Below are 24,174 nucleotides of genomic sequence, written 5' to 3'. Positions count from 1 at the left end.
TCTAACAAGCTCCTAGTTAATGTTGTTGCTGCTGTCGTTCAGCTATACTTTGCATAAGAATTTAGGGTCTCTAAACCCATGGGTCAAAGAGCCCACTCCTTTTTAAAGTACATTTTTATGGAAATACAACTATACTTACTTATTTACATATTGTTTTGGGTTGCTCTTACACTACTAACATTGCAAAGCTGAGTAGTGGAGGCAACAAATTGATAGCTCACAAAGCCTAAAATATGACGGTGTAAACGCCCCCCCCCCAAAAAAAAAACCAAACAAACCCACAAACAAACAACAACAACAGAAAAAAGCTCTGCTGGGTTAAGCTAACAAAATACATGTTTTTCCTGCTAGGCAAGCATCCGAGCAAATTCCCTCTGAGTTAGTGCACTCAGTGGCATTGCCTGGGAAGTTTCTCTTTGGTCACAGTGAATTTTTTTGTAAAGCAGTTTCACTTGACCCTTGTTTTTTGTGATGGCCAATTAAAGAGAACAGAGTGGAGCTGTGAAATTTTGTTTTCCTGCTTGGGGAAAGATGGCACAGAAACTTTTGTGATGTTGAACACAGCTTATAAGGACAGTGCTTTGGGGAAAAACTCAAGTCTATAAGTGTTTTTCTCATTTCAAAAACCGTGAAATGTTGATTGATGACAAGCCTTGTTCTAGACGCCCATCAACTTCCTAAATGGATGAAATGTTGACTTGTGGTGCATTTGGAGTTGTTTCACCAGGACAGACTGTTAATCAAGCTTCTTATTTCTGAAAAGATTGCATGACAGTGTGCGACAGAAAAAATGCCTGATTTGTGGCAGATGGGGGACTGGTTTTGCCACCAAGACGATGCCACCATCTCAGTGTACCAGTTTTTAGCAAAGAACAGCATGCCTCTCTTGCCCCATGCACCTTACTCCCCTGACCAAGTGACTTCTCTTAGTTTCCACGAATAAGAGGGGTATAAAAGGACAGCAATTTGATGACATAGAAGAAGTGAAGGAGAAAAAAAAAAGAGGGAGGTGATGTCAGGCATCAAAACAAATGAGTTTGAAAAATGTTTCCAAGAATGGAATGGCAGATTTAACAAATGTATTAAGTGTAATGGAGAGTACTTTGAAGGTGAGAACATTGTTTTGTAAAAAAATTAAATACATAGCTTTGTGGGGGTTACCCCATCGTATGTTCTTACTGGCTCTTTCCTGTGAAGTGTGCTACTTTTGACCTACTCTGGCTTCTGCAGTGTGGACCATAGAGCTTCTTCCAGGTTATCCCAGATCATTCTTTAGGCTGGGCCATCCAGAGATTGTTTTTCTTGACTGGCAGCCCTTCTCTCCCTTCTTGTGTCTGGCTGATGAAATCTAAGCTGGAAGCACAGGGGATCCAGGGCAGATCAACCCCTCAGGACCAATAATGAGAGTAGCGATACCAGGAGAGAAAAGGGAAACCAATCACAACGATCTACATATAACCCCCGCCCTGGGGGATGGACAACAGAAAAGTGGGTGAAGGAAGATATTGGACAGTGTAAGACATGACAAAATAATAATTTATGAATTATTGAGGGTTCGTGAGGGAGGGAGAGTTGGAGGCGGGGGGGGGGGGGGGGGGGGGGGGGGGGGGGGGGGGTGTGGGGGGGTGAGGAATGAGGAGCTGATACCAAGGGCTCAAGTGGAAAGAAAATGTTTTGAAAATGATGGCAACAAATGCACAAGTGTACTTGACACAATGGATGGATGGATGGCTTGTGGTATGGGTTGTACCAGCCCCCAATAAAATGATCTGGAAAAAAAAAAATAGACATGCAAGAAGAATCTCAGAGCCACAGTTAGATGTCTGTCTTGCTCATGGCCCTCAGTCCTTATAAAGCACTGCTGGGAACGATGTCCCTGACATCTCTTTCAGAACCATTAGTCAGCACTCTATTTCCAAGGTGGTTCACCCTCTACCACACTCAAAATACTCTCTGCGACTTATGATCATAAACATCATGCCTACTTACTGTTTTTTTGTTTTCTTTTTCCAATCAGGCATGGATAATGAAGACCAAGAAGATATCTTTTTAATTCTAGGAGCTAGACATATAAGTTGATAATTAACAAAACACTAACTTTGGTATAAAATTAAAAGAATATCTGGATACTTTGGTAGCCAAAAACTGTTTCTGTGGGATTCATAGGAAACTTCACTGTACTGGGATTATGACAGCACTTTTTAAAGAACATTTAGTAGACAGATAGGAGAGGGCAACAGGGAAGGACATTTTTCCAGATGGGGGAAAGCCTGGAGAGATAAAGGTCCCTGATGTGTTTGGAAAACTGAAGACAGCTGCTATTCTTGGAGGACTAGAGTGTGTGTGTGTGTGTGTGTGTGTGTGTGTGTGTGTGTACATGTACCAGAGGAGGAGATGAAGTAGGACTGAAGGCAGATCAGGTATCATGGAAGAAGAGGCATGCTATGTTAAAAAGTTTAATGGAGATTAGTTAAAGCTTTGGCCTATGAGGTGATGCAGTCAGCTTTGTACTGTAAAATGAGGACCTGCTACTTTGAGCAGGAAGAAAGTGCTGGCCGAAGGGCAGGCAGCAGAGTGATGTGCACGTCCCATAAATGAATTGGCGAGCCTTGCCCTCGCATCAGTAAATAGAGGGCGTAAATCTGAACCAGCTTAACTATGTCCCCAGACATAGCTCAGTATCTTCTCTTTCTTCTTTGGTCCTGAAGTCCTCTGATCTGAAGAGCAGCCTCTGAATGCAGGGAGGTTCTAATTATGGACGTTTATCACCTTTAGGAACTCTAGTGATTGTTGAAGGCCAAGTACTCTGACTCAGAGCTGCAGGCCCCCTCAGCAGTAGCTCACCCCTTCTGGGTGGAAAGCTCCCTGAAGTTCCTGCTCTTGATCTTGTTCCTCACCATGGGGTCTCTGTGCTCCAGTGGTCACTATTGTCTTACCAGGGGGTTGCTTTCCTAGCTTGAGTCTCCTCTGGAGCCTGCTGGTTTCCACAAGAAAGGTGTGTCTGTTTGTTCCATCCCCCTTAGACTCTCAGCTCTCTCAGCCCCTGTGTGTGTCTCCTATTGCAATATCCACTATCTACCTGGAATCCGTGGTTCCTTCCCTTGAGCCTTCTGCTTCTCTAGCCTTCACCAAGCCTGCCACACATCCACACCCTGCCTCGGTTCTCTGTCATTACTCAGAGTAGCATTGGACAGGAGTCATGATGGTCTGTACCATTTCATTCCCCATCCGTTCTGAGAACTCTCTGGGGAAGCTTTGTTAGCCACCCAAGTGATAGTCATGGTTGGTTTGAACTGCAGCGGCAGCAGCTGGGAAAAGGATGGGCTCCCCAGCAAAAGGCCAAGCTGAACACTGAGCTCCCACAGTTCCTTGCTTTGAACCCTGGTGGGCAGCGTGTGCTCAACTGGTCTGCATAGGCACCAATGGGGTCCAAGACCTGGGCACCGGGAGCAGTCTTGAGTTCCTAAAAGCTTGTTGCACTTTGGAACCAGAACTGGTCTGACAGCTGTGAAATCACAGGGACTTGCCTTGGGTGACCTTTGGGGTGAGGCAAACCGATCCAGTACGGAAGGGCCATCAGTGCAGGCCCAGGGGAAATCAAGCCAGGAGAGGGCTAGGCTGTGCTTGTGGTGATACGGCAGTGATGAAGGTGACTATGGTTTGCCCTCCATGGTCTTGGCCTCAACAGTGAACCCCAAGGAGAAAGACATGAAGAAAGCAGGGAAGGGTAAAGGGGGAAGTACTAAGCAGGGGAGGTGGGACCCCAAAACACACATGTGAGGAGTTACTCTTTCTTGAAAGGCAGAGCGTTCACTTGTGTAAAGAAGCTAAGAGCGGTGGTCCTTGTGGCCCCAGCAGGACAAGCTGATGGGCATTTAGGAAGCTGGCTCTTTACTGTGGAGCCCAGGCTCCCTGGAACGCAGCCATGGGAGAGCAGATGTGTGCTGATCCCCTCATTTCTGTGCTCCCACCAGGAGGAAGAGAAGGCACCCGGATCCAGCAGCAGCACCCACTGAAAGCCTCCTCTGGGGACGGCTGGGAGGCTGCCCTGCAGCCTCAGCGCATGGAGATGGCTTTACTCAGCAACATCCTAGCGGCCTACTTCTTTGTCGCAGGTAGGTGTCCTGAGCCAGGACTGAGGCCTGGGACTGGGTCCCAGTCTCTGTCTGGGGTGGCCACGTCTGACTTCACACTCCGAAGAGAGGTGCGGTGTCGTCCCAGCAGAGGATCTCTGCAGTGCTGAGTTTTCAGATGAAAGACCTTCCTGTTGGGGAGGCGGGCTCCGCATTCCCTCGTTTAGGTTCCGAGAGTTCTAGCTTACAAAACGGTGGGTTTCCGTACTTCTCAAGTGAGAGGATAAAGTAGCCCAGGGCCACTGCCAGCTTCTGTCATTATGTGTTTAACTCCTGATGGGGAGATTGGGGGGTGGGGGGTGAGGTATCCCTCTGCACTGTGATTTCAGGGCAGGGGCTCTCAACCTCAACCCGGGTTGCGAAGGTCTGTGTCTTTGCCGAGGCGGCCGGAAGTGTTTGATAACCTTTGGGCAGAATGGAGACAGAAGGTGAGTGGAGCTGAAGAAGCTGTGTTGGCTGAGTCAGATCTTTGCCATGTTGGTGGTTCAGAGTTCTACTATTTGTAGAACATCAGGCACACCTGGCCGAGTTTCTCAATAAATGGTCTTTGAGGGCCGAGAGCCGCCGCACCGAAATCACAGACGAAACAAAAGTAAACAAAATAAGTAAGTAACCTTCAAACAGCGCAAGAGTCCTCCGATCATTCAGACGGACATTTTTGTGTATTTTAAAATTATTCTTTTTATATGAGCAGAAATGCCCGTCTGAATGGTCAGGTGACTCTTGTGCTGTTTGAATGCTATTCTTTGATTTAGTTTTGTTTTGTTTGAGGTCTGTGGAAGCGATGTTAAAGGAAAGCACTGGAGTTCGGATGAGATTTCCCTACAAAGAGCACTAGTTTTACTTTCTAAATGTCTAGCCAGGTTTGCTGTGGGGTGACCTCACGCTCACATGCAAAGGGGGCATTTCTCTTTACAACGGCCTCAGTTAGCTCCTCACCCCATCCCCGCAGTGCCTGGATCATGCTTAACCCGACACTTTAATGCCAGAGGAATCCCAGCTTTGCTTGTTTTTTGGAGCTAGTGAGAAAGGGCATTTGGAGCTGCCAAAGAGATGCTCGAACCCCCAGAATCTTATTGTTCCAAGCTGTCGAACAATGCTTCTATGACACTAAAATCAAGTTCAAGGGCAGTGATGGTTCAGTGGTAGAATCCTCGCCTTCCATGTAGGAGACCTGGTTTGATTTCCAGCCAGTCCCCCTGATGAGCAGCTGCCGCTCAGCCTCCGTGGAAGCTGGTGAGTTCGTGTGACCCCGCCGCGGTTTCATTGGTGTCTCCAGACTCAGGTGGATTTGGAGGGAAGACTGGGAGATGGAGTTCTGAAATCAGCTCGTGACACATTCCTCTGGATTACAGCAGTCAGATGTGCGTCTCCTCCTGCGGGTGGTGCAGATGTGTGCAACATTTTGTTCTGTTGTGAAGGGAGCCACCATGAGCTCAGGGCCAAGTCACTGGAGCTGACAGCAAAATTAAAGGGGGTTGGGAGGGTGCAGGCGGGAGCAAGTCCAAGGTTACCCCAAACCTTGACCTAGTAGTTTCCAAAACCTCAAAGATCACCTGCAAATCAAGTGTTGCAAGAAAATGTCCTGAGGGAGAGCAAACAGGATACTGGACTTTGGTGCTCTGCTATGCACAAGAAGTACTTGTCTGCCTCCTGTTTCAGTCAGCATGGCCCCCCATTTGTGACCTTTGGATGCAGAAACTCATGGAGAAGTCTGGTGTTTACTGTGTGCCTCGTGATCTCGTCAAGGCCCACAGGGTACATGGCCCTGTTTGTCTCTCTCCTCTGGCCTCCTCCCTCCTACCCCGTACTCTGCAATTAAAACCCTGCCTGAGAGGCAGGCAGAAAGACTTCTTTCAAATAAGGACGGGCTGAAACAAAAAGAGAAAGCAAAGAAATGGAACCTAGAGGGGCCAACATGAACCCCGACTCAGTCAGTTCATTTGATCACTGGAAGCTACTTCTGAAAGTGAAGCATCCAGATTAAGATGTTAGTAAGTTAACTTAAAGACCTGACGGTGAATATAATACAGTAAAGCCGGCGCGAGCTGGAACCGGTGAAAGGCGGCAACCTGTTGGAGAAGCAGCACAAATGTATTTAATACTAAAATGAATGATAGAAAAGTGGTCAGACTGCACCCTGGCAAGGGTGGAGAACTTGCAAGACCTGGACTTACAAACCAGTCCCAGGAAGTTTTTAGAGGCAACATGACAGACACAAATAAGCATTGCTTTTCAAGAAGAAAATCGAATAAGTAGGTCAGAAGTTGGATAATGGATGGGCCTAAGGAGCCCTGGTGGCATAGGGTTTATGAGTTGGGCTGCTAGCCTCAAGGTCAGCAGTTTGAAACCACCAGCTTCTTTGCAGGAGAAAGATGGGGCTTTCTAGTCCCGTAAAGATTTACTCTTGGAAACCTGTTCCATAGGGTCACTGTGAACCAGAGTGGACGCAGGGCAGTGAGTCTGGCTTTGGAGAGCCACGCTGCGTCAGCACAGATGCCATGGCGCCTCGTTTGTGTTTGTTTTCTTAAGCTCTCTCGTTTTCTCCCAGTCTGCTCGTTGTCTCTGGTCCTATCCGGGTGGTCCCTCATTTCAGCCATGCAGGTGCTGAACCCAAATGCCACTGAGTCATATTCCAGCTCTTGGCAACCTGGCCTGCCCGTGTCTGTCAGGGTAGACCTGGACTTCAGAAATATCTCCCCACGCTTTTCTTCCGAGGATCCTCTCAGTGAGCTGGAAACGCCAGCCTTTCCGTGAGCAGCAGGGGCCTAACCACCTGCAACTCCCAGAAACGCTTTGCTAACGCGTACAGCTCCCTCAGCTCAGGCCTTTGCCTGCCTCTGGCAAACCCACCTCCCCGAGTGAAGCCGAGTGACTGCTAGTTCCCTCTGTCTTTCCTTCCTGTGCACTGGGGCTACCACGTGCAGCTGCAGAGCCGCCGGTGGAAGCCGCTGGACGCACATGACCTCCAAGGAGCCTCAAGCACAGTGCTCTCACCCTTTTATTTGCTCCTCTCCTTTCTTTTCACTTTGATTGTTCTTCACAGCTGTCCTTTCAAGCCTTGACCATGCCAGTTATTTAAAGTATCTTTTTGTCAAAATGCCCCTTAAAAGTAAATTATAAATGAAGGGCGGGGGAGAAAAACAAGCCACCATTTGGCATTTCTGAGAAAGGGCTCAGGTTTATAGCATGGCTATGACAGATCAATGAAAGAGACATGTCCCCAACACAAAGCAGACAAAGGATAAGCATCAGCGAGGTGTACACAAAGGAATGCAAATCAATGCCTCAGGGTTCAGTGAAACAAACACAGAATGGGAACAACACTGAGATGAACGGGTTTGCTTTATGAAGTCCAAGACTTGAATGGCTGCCTCACAACCTTTGGGGCAAGCCTGGGGAGAGCAGTGCTCACACAGAGTGCTCATGGCACTCGGACCCACCACCTTACTAGGTGACCTGCTGTACTCACTAACAGCTGTAAAAAGAGGCTTAAAACTTAGCCAGCATGCTCTTTCCAGCAGTTCATCTGAAGGAAATACTGAGCGCTGCGGGCTGAGCGCAATCCATCTAAAATCAGTTGATCGTAGTAGAAGCTTAGGGGGAAAGGTAATGTTAATTGAGATATGTTACTATGAATAGTTAAGCAGTGTTGACAAACCAAACCGATATAGCCGAGTTGTTTCTGACTTATCACAACCCTGTGGGACAGAAGAGAACCCTACGGTTGGTACACCTTTGCAGAAGCCGACTGCCACCTCTTTCCCCCTTGGAGCAACTGGTGGTTTTGAACCACTAACCTTCCAGTAAGCAGCACAATGGTTAATCCACTCTGGCCTAGAATATGTTAATAGTCAATATCTATGAAGTGCTGGGAAGTTAATGAAGCCTGTCCCCTCAAGGCATATGCAACATAATCCCATGTGAGTGTATAGGAAGGGGTGCTTCAAAGAGTTCATGGAAAAATGATCACCTTTCAGTTCCATTTTTTCAGCAAACTTTTTGAAGCATCCTTGGGTATCCATATGTATGTGTAATAATTTTTTACTTCAGATTCTATCTAGTCAATAGTCTGGATTATATCTAGTCAATATTCTTTCTCTAACTGCCTGCCAAGTCCACAGAGTACTGAGTAGGAATTGGAATCTTTCTTTCCCTGAGTCTGGTATGAGGGAGACGTTCTCTCCGTAGTAACCTGAGCCCACTGTAAGTAATTAGTGAGAAAAGTATTGTTTACACATTAGAGCCCCTGAGGGCTATTTGTGTTTTGTGTTCATCTAGGTAGACTAGAGAAACAAAATTCATAAGCACTCTTAATTTATATAAGAGAGAGTTTTATATAAAGGGTAATTGTACATTAAGCATCCCTACTCTGTCTAGCCCAAGCCCCTAAGTCCGACATTAGCCCATATGTCTGACATCAATCTACAAAGTCCTCCTCCATCTCACAAAACTCACGCAATGACGCTGACTGCAGGAAGAAAGCCGAATCAGTGAGCATATAAGCATCTCAATGCTGGCAGGGGTCTCCACATGGTTTCTACAGCACCCAGGGCTGCATCAGGGTAGGTTCATGTGGCTTCTCCTCAGGGATGTGTCACAGGAAGTGAGCCTTGCCAGCTGAGGCAGAGAACTGGCTAAGGCAGCCGCAACTGGTCCGACCATCAGAGAACCAGAGACCAGACAGGCGAGGCTCACCAAGCCATTTATCTCTCTGCCCCTTCAATTAATCCCACATGTGTTCATCGGCCAGGTTGGAACAATAAACCTTAATTATCATGTTTCTCCAACCAAAGTGCAATGCTCAAGGCTTTTCAGCCTCTCAGTAAAGGTTTAGGAATAAATACGGTAACCACTTATCAATTGATAAAAGGTATAACATTTTTAGCACTTGGAATACCTCTTGTTGAATTTGATGAAAGTGGTACTGCTGATGGCAAGATAATGGATGTAACCCTTTTGAAAGCTCTTTGTCCATGTGTAACTGAACGAGGACAATGGACATCCCCTTTGACAAAGAGAATCCTTTTCTGAGGCTCCTTTATAAAGTACTGAGCACAATAGAGAAATAAACACACACACCCCACACAAAGAAACAGAACAAGGCACAAAGATATTCTTCTTAGCATTATCTTGAATTAAAGTAAAAACACAACCACCTAAAGAGCCAAATTTAGGGAACTCTTTTTGTAAATGGTGGGCCGTCCACTGCATAAAATGTAAATGCAGCCATTTTTAGGTGTGGTTTCAATGTAACAATGTAACACATTGTTTATGTCACAAAGGAGAAAAATTATGTAACAGTTATGTCACAATGGAGATTGTTACATCTATGTAGATTATGTAACAATGGACAAAAAATATTAGATACTCTATTGTGTGAAATATGTGTGTGATGAAAATGCATAAATTGTAGATCTACTCTGATGGTACTAGAACCCAATGAATATAAATAATTAACTAAATATCTATATGAAGGTGTGTGTAGACAACAACAAAAGCTTCACTTAATGGGTAGCACTGTTCAGGATTATTTTTCTATTCCTTATTCTTTTAATGTGTTTATATATAGTATAGATATGTTAATGTATATATGTATGTTTAATGTTTCTATACTGTATGTATATATTTGATATATAATCCATATGATAGGCTTAAAAATTTTCATGGAAAAATGGAATGAAACAAGAATAGAATTCTTCCACAAACTTTTCAAAGCCCCCTGGGGGGAAGGGTGGTGGTGGGTGTGTCTTGTGAGAGCCAGAACTTGGCTTGAATGTTTTACTGTTCTGGGCTATGTCATAAGAACTAATTGTTCTTGGATTAGGGCTAGAGTTAAGTGCAAGCCAAATTTCATTAATGCATCTATGGTTTATCTTTGTGTTTGGTTCATCCACCTTAGGAGCATCATTGTCATTTTTATGTTAGAAAACATTAATAATAACCCCCCTGGGACATCACTTCCACTGCTATCAAGTCAATGCTGACAGTCTATATATGTGTGTAGTTACCAACTTATGACGTATTTGAGTTACTCTCAAAAAGTGAATTGCTTTCATGACCATCACTTTTTTTTGTTTTGATACATCTTACCTTTTGTAATAAGTGACATAGACAGTGGTGCATATTACTGATTGTTTACACATACTGTGTTGCTCATTTGCTGATCTCAACATGCTTAGATGTTCACTTGAAAAATAGCCAGTTCCAATCTATTTCAACTAATCCACCGACCATTGAACTTTATGCATTCTGTTTCATTTTTTGGTGGCCTCCAGTTTTCTGAGGCTCAGACCTTATGCAGTCCACATTCCTCTCTTCATGGATGCCTACGGCTGTTCTCACGTGAGCCGTGCCCCATCTGTAAATCAGGATGCTCAGAGCTCGGCTGCGTTCACACCATCCTGGTCGACTCTACTTTGAGGGGAAACACTCCCCAGTTATATTTTGAGTGCTTCCAACGTGGGGTGCTCATCTTTCAGCACTGTCTGGGCCACTGTTCTGCTGCTGTGCATCAGGCTTTCAGTGGCTAGTGCTTTAGAAATCAACAGCCTGTGCCTTCTTCATGGTCTGGCCATGCCGCTGCACCCTGTGAATGACCCTGCTGGTTCTTCAAATACTGGTGACTTAGCGGTCCTAGCACCATAGCAACATGCAAGCCACCCCAATACAACAACCTGACAGACAAGTGGTGGAACTTGAGTAGACACGATTTCATTCAGTGGATACTTGTGGGACCCTGTGAGCCGGGCTCAGGGTTGCATTCCTTGTGGAATCCAAATAGACTCATATAGATTCTGCCTTCAAATTCCTGTCATGTGGAACAGACGATGGTCATGTAAATAATTAGAATACAACTACATGAAGTGCTGCCTAGATTGGAGGGGCTACTAATCACACTCCTCCCCACCCCACAACTTCAGACCCCCGAGAAGCATCAGCTACGGTGTCCGCCAAGCACACGGACAGGAAGCTGTCGCATTGCAGGTCTTGCTCATAGAAGTGAAAGGTGGGAGGGGAGGGCAGGATGTGGCTTAAGAACCGAAAGCCCTCTTGTGAGGTTCTCACTGCCTGCCATGAGAACTGAAGAGGGTTGAGGAGAGGGAGGAAGGTGACGAGCACACACAAGAGAGAGATCCAGTCCAGTGAGACCAGCGACTCTCCTTCTCTAGAGGAACCACGTCGGCGGAGGGAGGGAGATGCAAAGAAGCTTTCTGTAGAAGCTCAGCGAGGCAGATGGGAGAGTCTTCCCTCCGCTGTGAGGCACGGTGGGAGCTCCTAGACAGCCTTACAGATATAACACCAGGCGTCTGAGCAAAGAGATGGCCCGGAGCACTCTCTGATTCTGTTACCCAATCCTATGACTCTCTTTCAAGCCTATTTTTAAACCTTTTTCCTTTCCGGCCCTTGGGGAGCAGCAGGAGAGCCGTGGCAGGGAAAGGATGGAGACTGTAGGGTTGGCCTGGCAGGTCTGGTGTGTGGCCCTGTCCCGCAGACTCACCTCACCTGACCTGCCTTCACAGGGTGCAGATGAAATTAGCCCAGGCCCCTTCCTGCCCATAGGAACAATGACTCTGCGGAAACAAACGGCATCAATACGTTTATTTTTATTTATCAAGGAAAAACAATCTCGAGTAGCCCTTCCACTCCATTTCCGGGGTAATTAACAGCTGTCTGGATCTGGTCAAGACCAGAAGGGACCCCTGGCCAAGAGGAAGGGACCTAAAGTAGAAGAGTCACACATGTGTGCACTACCCCCCCCCCACACACACACACACAGCTTCGAGTTTGATTTGTGCCGAAGGATGAAGAGATGGCACGATGTGTATCTACTGAAAAGCCAGCCCTGGGTCACCTGCCCAGACAGCCTCTCTCCTTGCTTTCACGGGGTCTCTCTGAGAATCCAGGCGACTGCTGTAGGCAAGAAAAGCAAACAACAACAACAGCAACAAAAAAAACCGGGAAGCAGGAGGGGATAGACTGTTTAAACTAGAGGAAGAACAGTGGTTTCCCACACTGAGTATGGAAAACTACATAATAGGTACTGGGAATACCCAAACAAGTAATTTTTCTATCAACTATCATTCTGGAGATAGCATGGATCTATGAATCAGGTGGGCCAGCTTTGGAAGTCTCCCTTGAACCTGATCCTTTAAACAAGGGGAGCGTGACCTGCCCACCCTGCTGAACTGTGGTCATGATTTGAGGTAGCAGAGATGACCAGCAGTAGTCCAGATCCTGGAAAATTGAGACAGTCAATACACGATAGCTTGAAAATTCTCTTACTTACCATTCTACTTATCCGCCTCCCTCCCTCCATCATTCCTGCTCTCTTCCCACCCTTCCTTCCTTCTCTCCCCCTTTCCCTCATTTCCTTCTCCCTCTTTGCTTCTTCTCTCATCCTTCCCTCCCTCCCCTCTGGAACATCACCAGGTTACCATCTCACTGTTCTGCAGGCTGGTAGTCAGGCTCGGGGTTGCTGTGTGGATTCCTTCTGAGATTTGGAGCAAGAATGTGTTCCAGGCCCGTGTCTGAGCTTCTGTTAGCTTGACGCTTCCCTTGGCTTGGAGGAGCAGCCTTCCAAAATGTCCTCTTTGACAAGGAGAGTGGTCATAGTGTATCCGGATGAACCCTACTCCGCCATGACCTTATGGTGTCTAAGCATCTGGAAAGAACCCATTTTCCAAACAAGGTTGCATAACTTCATTAACGTGTACAACCAGGAAGGTTATGCTGGAAGCCCTCATGATCTGGAAAATCCTTTTAGTAAATTTGTCTCAAGAAATGGAGACAAAATTATAGAGTTCAGTACTTACCATTGATATGTTTCGCCCATTATTGCAGCCATTGTGTCAGCCCATCTTGTTGAAGGTCTTCCTCTCTTTTGCTTGCCCTCTACTGTACCAAACGTGATTCCTTTTCCAAGGAGCAGTTTCTTCTGAGAATATGTCCAAAGTACATGATATGAAGTCTTGTCATTTTTGCTTCTAAGCAGTCTGGTGGTATTTCTTCAGAGACATTTTTTTTCCCTGCCCCAAACCACCCCCTCCCCCGCCGAGACAATTCTTTTGTTCTTCTGGCCACAATACTTTCAGTATTTTTCACCAACATTCAAAAGCATCAATTCTTCTCCAGCCTTCCTTATTCATTGTCCAATGTTTGCATGCGTATGAGGCGAGGGAAAATACTATGGCTTGGGTCAGGTGCACCCTAGTCTTCACAATGACCTCCTTTGTCAATCAGCACTTTAAAGAGGGCTTGTGCAGCAGATTGTCCTAATGCAACGTGCCATGTCATTTGATTTCTTGACTGTTGTTTCCATGAGCATTGACTGTGGATCCAAGAATTAGTTCTCTGAGCAACATATTAATGCAATAGAGAAAGGCTGGTTTCTGTTGAAAGTTAATTATCCAAGGAAAAATGTTGACTAAGGAGCTTACATTTTAGCTTTCCAGCTCAGGAGTCAGGTACAAGCATGGAGAGGGTATGCTTGTGGGTCCAAAACTGTTGCTGTTACGTTGATTATAGCTCATGTCTATCAGAGCGAAAAGAAGGGTGGGGGAGGGGAGAGAAAGAGAAATTCCTATCAAAGAAATTGCTCCCACATTTGTAGAAGTGGGCAAATTCATGTCCAGGCAGGTTCCAATTCCTCAAATCAGATGATAGGCTGGAGGCTTCTGCTGACTCATGTAGCTGCTGGAGATGATGGACCCCAGAGGGAAACCACAGGACGGTGGCTGCAGAAGCTAATGAACCCAAGGTCATTAGGCCAGGCTTATGGCTACAGGGGCAAATAAACCCAAGTTTGGCAGGCCAGTTAGTGGGCAACTAGTGACTCTCAGAATCAGTAATGGTTGGCCATTGGTGCCAGTCTAAAGAACTAGATGAGAGGGTGCCAGCTGTAAGATCCAGACCCAGTCAAAAGCAAGCAAGCTTTTCCACCAGGTCCATTTTTATTGGAAGCAAGCTGTGCTCCCCAGGGGCTCTTCCTTTCCATTGGCTGGATCAGTCTGATCTGAGTAAGGGTTTTTATCCCACCCTTATCTTCTTATAATGGATTGGCTACTCATAGGCTCAAATAGCCCATCCTGTTATGGAAGTGATTACGTCATAGGGCATTATTAGGTCTTCACCACCACACGGCTGAGAATGCTGGTGTTGCCAATTTGACACAAAACGTTAACTGTAACAAACATGTGGAGAAAGGTGACTGGGAGAACCTTGGTCAGAAAGGAAGATGTTGAGAGACAGGAAAGGAGAAAGACAGGACAGGTAGATGGAAACGTCCTGATCCGCGGTAAAAGATGATGAGTTTTCTGTGGAAATATGCTTTTGTATGCAGTTGGAAAGCATTAAAAAAAATACAACCCTGCAAGCTCACTGCCAGGAGCCCATGCTGACTCACAGTAGCTCTATAGGACAGGGCAGAACCGCCCCGTGGGCTTCTCACACTGTGACCAGGAGTAGAAAGCCCCATCTTTTTCCTTTGAGCGGCTGATGGTTTTGAACTGCTGGACTTTGCAGTTAACAGGCTCCTGTGTAACCACTACATTTCTATATGTGGAAAGCATAGGAATGTATTTTAAACATGAAATGGAAAATTTTAGAAAATGCAGGTCTTAAAGCAGTATGTTTTTTCCTCTTTCAATTAGTTTATATATTCAAGGATAAATGATACTTATTGTAAGAAGGAATGGTTCAGTGTTACTGCAAGAGAACAATTAAATGAAATTTTGATTCCCGTCTCTTTTTTTTTTTTGTAGCTAGGAATTCAAAACCAAATTCATTGCCTCATTTCTCATAGACTCATAGCGACTCTGGGGGTTCGGGAAGCTTGTTCACATAAGCATGTCATTGGGAACAAAGGAGGCCTCGTTGTAGTGAAGTCACTCATATTTTTCAATTAAATTTCATTTCCATGCCCCAAATCGGTTATCTGTCATCGAAAATGATTTTTGATGATTTCTCATCTGACAACGTGCTTGGGTCCTCCTTTGCTTCTGTTGAAAGTCAAGAACTGAACCGACCTAGAAAAGGACAAGTTACCGAGCTGGGGGCGGAGTCTGTGCCCTCAACATTGACATGGATAATTTGAATTTTTTTCTTGCTGGGGGGCTAATTTTGGCCCTTGGGGAGGGGTTGTGTCTTGTTCAAGTAGAGGAAGGCCACTTGTAAAAGTGGGTAGAGGACAGCTTACTCCTTCGGCACCAAACTACAACCCAAGTCTCTGCCCCAGAGTCCACACAGACCCACAGCAAGCCCGTGGGTCCCCACGCTGTAACTGTTTATGGGAGTAGAAAGCACTTTGTAATACAGCTCAGTGGAGGAACGGACAATGACAATGGCCACTGAGATTGGGAAATTGCTTCCCTCAAGTTCATCTATTGGATAGTCTACATGTATCTCTGGGGGCATGTATGAAGACCAGGCATCCAAAGTAAAGATAGCTCAGAGCAGCCAAATAAAGTAGGGTCAGTGGTCAAGTTGGACCGTGAGTGTATGGACAGAAGTTAGCCCTGGGCACCAAGATGAGCGATCACCTCCTATCCCAGCCTAATACAGTGGGCTGCAGAAATTCCATTCTGTTAGCAACCGACAGTGGTTTTGGAGGGAGAGTCTGACTTGCTTTAGAGCAGCTGTTCTCAACTTGTGGGTGACGACCCCTTTGGGGGTTGAACAACCCTTTCACAGGGGTTACCCGATCCATAACAGTCGCAAAATTAGTTATGAAGTAGCAACAATAATAATGTGATGGTTGGGGGTCACCACAACGTGAGGAGCTGTGTGAAAAGGTCGTAGCATGAGGAAGGTTAAGAACCACTGCTCTAGACCAAAAGGGCACCTGTAGATCCTCGGCAGAACAAACGAGCCCAAGAATGTGGTCCTTCTGCGGAAGCCTTGTCTTTATGAACCATAAACCTCGTTTTTTAAGCAAATGGATTTTCATGTTATTCTATTACAGTGTTCGTGTTTTGTTTTTTCACTTCTGCATTGTCATTGAAGCTAGGCTTTGTTAATATCACTCTGGAATGAACCTTTCTCGCTATTTTGGTTTTACATTTCCCACTCATGCTGACTTTTCACCATTGGCCTACTCTCTGAGCCTACCCCAATGGTACTTCATGGACATTGTCATTATTCCATTCAATGACTTTGAACTCATTACTTTTGTTCTGTCCTTATTATTTCAGTTAGTCTACAGTGCTTAGTAAAGTTGTTATTGACCCAAGATCATTTGCCTCATCAATGAGAGAGTCTTTCTCCTTTACAAAAGAAAGGCACATCATTGGATTTAACCAAACTGTAGGTTTTCAACTCCAGAACTCGTATTTGTTACAAGGTGTAAGACAAACTCTTATTTGTCCCATTGGCTAATAGGTCCAATGGCTTGAGAAATTTCTAAGTTGTCTCTACCATCTAGATTCTAGATAATGAGGGCTATTCTAGCCTGTAGTCAGACAACAAGTTGTTGCACACGAATCTGTGCCCTGATAGCTTTGTGCTTGTTTATTTTGACCATGTGGACATGAACTAATCATAGATAAATACATATTGATAAAGAGTTCATGGGTTATCCCAGTCATGACTTCCTCAGGGGATTGTAAATATATGGGTAGAAGTTTTAACCCTTCTGTTGACCTCACAATTTTTGGCCTAGGAGAGTGTCAATGTTAAGCAAATGGATTCTGAGAATACAAGGAGCCTCAGTAGACTTAGTGATTTGTGATCAGCTGCTAACCTGGAGGTTGGTGATTCAAATCTACCCAGAAGTTCCATGGAAGGAAGGCCTAGCAAATTGCTTCCATAAATAGCAAAAACGGTCAAGAAAATCCCGTGAAACTCTGTCCCACCTGGGGTTGCTATCAATAGGAATCAACTCAATGGAAACAGGTAGTTCTTAACATTGAGGCTCTCAACAGCCCTGTACTGTAGGTGGCATCGTAGCATTGATAGCAAGGCCAGAGAAGCACATGGAATAATGAGAAAATCTCAATTATGGGGTATGGAACCAGAGAGATAGAGTACGTTTACTTCGGTACTTTGACTATATGGCCTAGGGAAATAGCATTACCTCTCTTTCTGTTTCCTCAAAGGTAACCATATAGGGAGAAGGAGTGGAGTAAGAAAAGAGAGAAAAGGAGGATTGGAAGGAGAAAGAGAAGTGAAAGAAAAGGAGCTTGATTCTAAAGCTCCAGGCTGACAGTATCATGGATTTAGTTACATGGTAGAAACATTTGGACACCTATGGTTGAAATAACAGCAATTGTGAGAATGGAGCAGGAATGATTGGTGTTTTGTTCTGTTGTACATAGGGGCCGCGATGAGTCAGTACTGACTTGACAGCATCTAACAAGAGCACGATTGAAATTTTTTATAGGTCCTTTTGTAGATGAAATGATAATACAAAAAAAAAGAAATGATAATACATCTGCTATAATCAATTTTACAATGTTTCTCTAATAGCAAGGCTATTCACCTCCCTAGACTGTAGTCAAGGAGGATTCACCAAAGGCTTAATCCATGTGGGGACCCTACAAATGGATTTTGCCCTTCCACTGTCCTCCAATGCCCGCTGCAAAACCAGGTGTTCACAAGTTAAGCTATAATACTATTCCCTCCTTTGGATTTGGATTTTATTATTTACAATCTTGGATCACACAGGCTGGTGTACTTCTGGTTTTGATGCTTCATTTAGGTGGCTGCTTGTTTTAAAACAAACATTTAAGACCGTAGATGATATTCTTTCTGAGAGCCAAGTACCCTCTGGTTTCTTCTCCACTCGTGGCTATAGCACCCACTTCTTCAGTGATCTCTTCATGAGGGTGAGCATTGAACAGGGCCATACGCAAGGCCCTTGTAGTTTGTGCCATATTTATTCATCATACTGTCATTTCAGTGGCACTTTCAGTGAGATTAACATTTATAAATACAGAGCCACATAACTATCCTCTAGTTCTTTATATTTCCTCATCTTACTATTATTGTTTTTATTTGTTTTACCTCATTAATCATGTTAGATTTGTGTATGTTCATTTGTATATTTAAGATAGTTCAGTACATGAAAGCTAAGACAGATAACCCTTCAGAAACTGTAACAGGAGTAATGGTTCCCTGAAGGTATGGGAAGAAAGGGGGGGTGGAGAGGGGAACAGGGAGCTGATAGCATTATTGTCTGTATAACCCCACTTGATGGGATCAAACAACAGAATTGTATGTGAATAGATATATTGGATCGTACAAGATATGGCAAGAAAAACCCCTCAAAACCAAAACTATTGTAGGCAAAAAAAGAGGTTTCCTGGAGGGTAGGGTAGAAAGTAGGGAGCTGAAATCAAGGAGTTCAAGAAAAAAGTAAAAGAAAATGTTTAGAAACATTGTGATAGCAATTTTATAATACTGCTTGATGTGATTGAACTATGGAATGTTATGATGTCTGTCAGCGCACCCAGTAAAATGTTAAATTAAAATATATATTTATAAAAATTGTAAATACATGGGTTCAATATGCCAGATTTAGACTATTATATTGGATGCAATGTAGTAAAATGCACAAGATTCCAAAATGTCTATATCTTTTGGCCCAACCCTTCTGTGTTAGTCTGGGTATGTTAGAGAAACAGTTCCACAGAAACGCATATAGATATAAGAGAGTTTTAGATAAATGTTTAGTGCACATCAAGAAAACATCCCAACCCAGGGCTGCCCAAGCCCACAAATCCAACATTAACCCATATATCCGACACCAATCCACAAAGTCCTCCTCCATCTCACAAAACATACACTATGACGCCGACTGCAGGAGGAAAGCTGAGTCAGTGAATGTGTAAGCATCTCAGCTCTGGCAGGGGTCTCCACACGGCTGCTCCAGCACTCAGGGCTGCATCGGGGTAGGTCCATGTGGCTTCTCCTTGGGCATCTCTGGCAGGAAGTGAGACTTGCCACTTGAAGCAGGGAACTGGCTAAGGCAGCTGCACCCTGGTCCGACCATCAGAAAGCAAGAGACACGAGAACTCGAAAGGCGAGGCTCACTGAGCCATTTATCCCTCTGCCCTTCAATTAACCCCACATGTGTTTATCGGCCAGGTTGGCACAATAAACTGCCTCACCTTCTGCTTCCAGATAACCAATTCTCTAGTGTGCATAGAGAGAGACACAAGGACACAAGAACGTCGACTCTAGCTTGGATTGCAATGGCTTTTAAAAATTTTTTTTAAAGAAGAGTAGTCTAAATGAACTTCTTAGAGCTCTATTACAGAACATTATGTAGGAGTATTGACCTACATGCACAGATCAGGAAAACTCTCTTAGAAATATTATTAAATCTAAAAGACAAATTTGTACTTTATTTGATGTTGTAGATATTCTTCTTCTTCAGCACTTGCTGATAAAGATGAAGGATGGCAGCTTTAGTATGGATCACGACTCAATGTCAGGAAGGCCAAAATGATTACAACTGAACCAATAGGTCATAACATCATGATAAAGGGAGAAAAGGCTGACGTTGTCAAGGACTTTGTCTTACTTGCTCATGGAAGCAGCAGTCACGAGATCAAACGACATGCTGTATTAGGAAAATCTGCTGTACAGACCTCTTCAGGGTGTTGAAAATCAAGGGTGTTACTTTGAGGACTAAGGTGTGCCTGATTCCAGACATGGTCTTTTAAATGGCCTCATGTTCGTCTGAACGTTGGACATCGAATAAGAAAGATGGAAGAAACATCAATGGATTTGAATTGTGCTGCTGGAGAAGAATATTGAAAGTAGCATGGATGGCCAAAAGGACAAACTGAAATATCTTGGAAGAAATATGGCCAGAGTTCTCGTTAGAGGCAAGAATGGCGGGACTTTGACTTATATACTTTGGATGTATAGTCAAGAAAGGAGACCACTCCCTGAAGGACATCATGCTGTGTGAAATAAAAGGTTAGTGGACAAGAGGAAAGCCCTCGTCGAAATGGGATGGGCTGGTGCTGCGGCCGCAACGATGGGCTCAGATCTAGGGAGCATTGTGAGGACGGCGCAGGACCATGCAGCGCTTTCTTCTGTTGTGCGCAGGGTCGCAGTGGGTCCAAACTAATTCATTGGCACCTAACAACAACAACAACAACAACAACATATTCTTCTAAAAAACGCACAAGACTACTTTGAGTTCTCCTTAAAAGTGAATATACAAGTTCAGGACGCACTGCCATTAAGTAGCTTCCGACACATAGTGGCACTAGCACAGGGGAGAACTCCCCGGGTAGGTTTCCTGGACTGTGAGTAGAAATCCTTACATTTCTCAAGGAGCAGCTGAGGGTTTTAAACTGCTGACCTTGTGGTGAGCAGCAAAACCCATCACCATTATGCCACCCGGGCTCCTGCTAGACCACTAGGGCTCCTCCGAAAGTGAATATGGATCACAGGAAATGTGTTTACAGGCTCATGTCTTGGCTCATGTCCGTTTGACCAGGCTCTCCGATTCCTGCCCAGGTGTGTCCCTGTCTTCTCACACTTGCCAGGAGAAGGAAGCTGTTCGCCCACAGGCAGTCTTTCGGTTGGTGGGGTTCATCTTGTAGGCATCCGCACTGGGTTCACGTAGCACACTGCTCACCACTAGCATAAGGTGACCAGATTTTAACATTGGTAAGGCGGGACACCATTGATAAAACTCATATCCTGGCGAAATAGCCACATGGCAGCTGAAAACTATATACCCTATCTTTTCGTGCATTCTTTCAAAAAATCGGGACTTTTTAAAAATGTCGCGGGATGCAGGAAAATTTGTTAAAAATTGGGACTGCCCTGCCAAACGTGGGACGTCTGGTCACCTTACACCAGCATGATTATTTTCTCCTCTCACCCAGGAAGAGCTCCGGTCCCCGTAAATCCCCTGGTGATTACCACGATGAAGTCACTCCAAAATGCCTGCACTGGCTTTAAATGGGAAGTAGGATGAATGATCTATTGCTGTGTCACCCATACCCCCTAAACTCAGTGGCTTAAAATGACACCATTTACCATCTCTGTGTTTCTGTGGAGCAAAGGTCCAGGTGCCACCTGGCTGATTTCTCCAATGGAAGGTCTCTCACAAGGCTGCAGTCACGTTGTCCTTGCGGGCTGTGTTGGCCACCTCAAGCTTGACTAAAAGCTGATCGGCTTCTGAGCTCCCTCACAGGGCCCTTGGTGTGGTCCACTTCCTCCAAGGCTGTTGGCACGAGACTGCGCTGCGCTCCGTGCAGTGCCAACCCTCTGTGGGACTCGGACAACCTGGCTGTGCATGTCTTCATCAGAGCAAGCAAGACATGACAGAGTGAAGGAGCAGGGTGGCAGCCACAGACTCCTGGAACCTCGTGTTAGCAGTGGTGCTCGTTCGTCACTTCTGCTATCCTGGCAGGCCTCGTTTTATCATGCTTCGCTTTATTGCTGGCTGCAGAAAATGTGTCCTTTTACAAATGGAAGGTTTGCGGGAACTTTGCATCCCAGGCCCGTCTATCAGCACCATTTTCCCAACAGCATGTGTCTTTCTGTCATGTTTTGGTCATTTTCACACTATTTCAACATTGGGGTTTTTTCATCATGATATTGCACCCTTAATAGACAACAGTATAGTGAACACGGAGCTTTGTGTTATTTGTCTGATTGCTCTGTTCACCTTCTGAGGTGGTCTGAAGCCCGGCCCACGGTATGTGCCCGCTGTTGACAAGGCAGTCACGAGGGGTAGCTTGTACACAGGCAGAGGCGATTACACAGGACGTGAAACACCAGAAGCATGGGTTTCTGGTAGTCATTGCAGACTATACCTGCTTAAAAGGCAATTCCAAGGTAGTCATTGCAGAAAGTACCTGCTTAAAAGGCAATTCCAATGTTGTACAAGCATGTTCAGAAGCGAAGATTTTTCTGTGCTTCCCAAAAGGGGGCTTTTGGCAAATATATCTCGTAAATGAATGGATTTTAAAGACAGTTGTTAAATAACTTGAGTTTTTCCTTTTTAAAAACTTTTCAGTTTGAAATAATTTCAAAACGGAAGTGGCAAGAACAGGAAAAAGAAGCCCTGATGCGTTGGTCAGTAATAATGCTTTGAATGTAGTAAGTAACTGGTCGTATGGCAGGGCAGACTTTGTAACCATCAAAGCCCAGGACTCTGAGGAGAGGTTTGTGACCTGGACTGGAGTTACACTTGGTCGCAGGGTATGGAGTCGTCACCGCTTAAATCCTCTCTTCTTATCGTCCTCCAGAAAATCCTGAACGGGCAGCCCTGTATTTTGTCTCTGGCGTGTGCGTTGGACTGGTCCTCACCCTGGTTGCCTTGGTGATGAGAATCTCTTGCTACACCGACTGCCGGCGGCGGCGCCCTCCCCGGAGGACCTTCTTGCAGGACAGAGAGAGCAGCAGTGGGAGCAGTGACAGTGAGGATGGCGGCTCGGACACTGCGTCTGACCTCTCGGTCCGGAGACACCGCCGCTTCGAGAGGACTTTGAACAAGAACGTCTTCACGTCGGCGGAGGAGCTAGAGCGGGCCCAGCGGCTGGAGGAGCGGGAACGCATCATCAGGGAGATCTGGATGAATGGCCAGCCTGAGGTGCCTGGCACCCGGAGCCTGAACTGCTACTACTAGGGGGTGGGGCATGAGTGCAGCTTCCCCCGCTGAGCTGCTCGGTGCCACCAAGGAGAGACAGGGTCTGCGCAGGCGTGGGCACAGCAGACTAAAACCCAGTTCTGTTGATAGACCCAAGCGGATGGGAGAAGATGGAATGCCTGCCTTTTTTTTTTATTATGGTAACAGAAAAAAGCAGGACAACTCAGTTTCTAACCAGGAAGGCTGGTGTCTGCTCCTTTTGGACTGACTGTATAGAGGAGACAACCAAGTCAGTTCATCCACCTTTCCAGATCTCGGGATGGTGCTAGCTCACTGTCCCCGGCAATGTGGGTGGAGATTAGAGAAATGGGACTGTGGTTTCTCTGGATTTCTCAGGCTCCAGAAGTTTTACCAATGTCATTATGTCTTATTCCTTTGCAAAAGGAAAGATTGTTACAGCATGAGGGTGCGGGATAGCAGAGTGAACTTAACCCAGGAAATGAAATTTTCTAAAGACTCCATGTTTTGGAGATAATTTTGATCTAGATCACATGATCCATGCTTATTATTTATAGCTAATTTTTTAATCTTCTGTTGCAATGGCAACCTTGTCCATTTTAACTGGCACCTCAGGGATTAAAATCCATTTTTTTAGTATATTTCCCATCTCGTTCATGAACATGAATTGAATTATAGTATTTTGGGAGTTGTGTCAGTGAACTATAAAATGCTAATAAACCTTAAAGGATGAAGGGTTTTATTTTAAATAGTTTATGAAGATATATTAATATGTGTATTTGAGAATGCTGCATAAGAATAAATCTGTGGTTTTTTCCACCCCCACTTCTGGAGAGATGTTTTGCTATAATTCCAGGTAAACATGATTTTAAACATTTTGTGTAAAAACACAAATAACTTTGGATTTCTAGGAAAAAAGGGAACAGTAATGGGAAAAGGTGAGAATAAAGCCCAATTTGGGGAAGCTAAAAAATAAATATTACACAAATTCTCCTTTGTTTTGTGTTTCTTTCTGTTGATTTTTGCTTGACATGAAAACCTGTTATGTTGGTAAGGATGGTGTGTTAGTCTGGGTGGACTAGTGAAACAAATCCAGAGACACTCATGTGTATATAAGAAAGAGCTCAAATATCAATTGTATATTGAGAAAACATCCCAGCCCTGTCCAGATCAAGTCCATAAGTCAGATATTAGCCTCTATGTCTGATACCAATTTATCAATTTTCTTCAGACTCACGAAACACATGCAGTGATGTGATACAGGAAGATCACAAGCCAGTGGGTGGGAAGTCTTGTGGATGCAGTGGCAGTGGAAGCATCTCGGTGCTGGCAGGGGGTCACCACATGGCTCCTTCAGCTCCAGGGTTCTAGCGTAGCTTCACGTTTCTTGTCAGCAAGCATCCTTGCAGGGAGTAGGCATGTGTCCTGTCTCCAGTGAGCTTTTTATCTCATTAGCACCTCCGC

General features: G+C 45.1%; 1 protein-coding gene across 2 annotated transcripts in view; it reads left to right on the top strand.

Annotated features, from left to right (window-relative positions):
* The window catches only part of EVA1A (eva-1 homolog A, regulator of programmed cell death), a 57,825-nt gene extending 34,122 nt beyond the window's left edge, over window positions 1–23,703 (top strand). Inside the window, exons 1-3 of one of the 2 annotated variants that reach the window (XM_045283991.1) lie at window positions 4,068–4,115; window positions 4,463–4,561; window positions 22,352–23,703. In XM_045283991.1, the coding sequence (XP_045139926.1) occupies window positions 4,549–4,561; window positions 22,352–22,731 (393 nt within the window). In that variant the 5' untranslated portion in view covers window positions 4,068–4,115; window positions 4,463–4,548 and the 3' untranslated portion in view covers window positions 22,732–23,703. Of the gene's footprint in view, window positions 1–3,974; window positions 4,116–4,462; window positions 4,562–22,351 lie in introns of those variants that run through there. The other variant, XM_045283990.1, reaches the window with a different exon arrangement.
* The last annotated feature ends 471 nt before the right edge of the window (window positions 23,704–24,174 follow it).

The sequence above is a fragment of the Echinops telfairi genome, unplaced genomic scaffold (assembly GCF_000313985.2).
Source record: "Echinops telfairi isolate 266 unplaced genomic scaffold, ASM31398v2 ScPeMD7_7467;HRSCAF=8505_1, whole genome shotgun sequence".
In the NCBI taxonomy this organism is placed as follows: Eukaryota; Metazoa; Chordata; class Mammalia; order Afrosoricida; family Tenrecidae; genus Echinops; species Echinops telfairi.
This window is presented reverse-complemented; position numbering and strand designations above follow the sequence as displayed.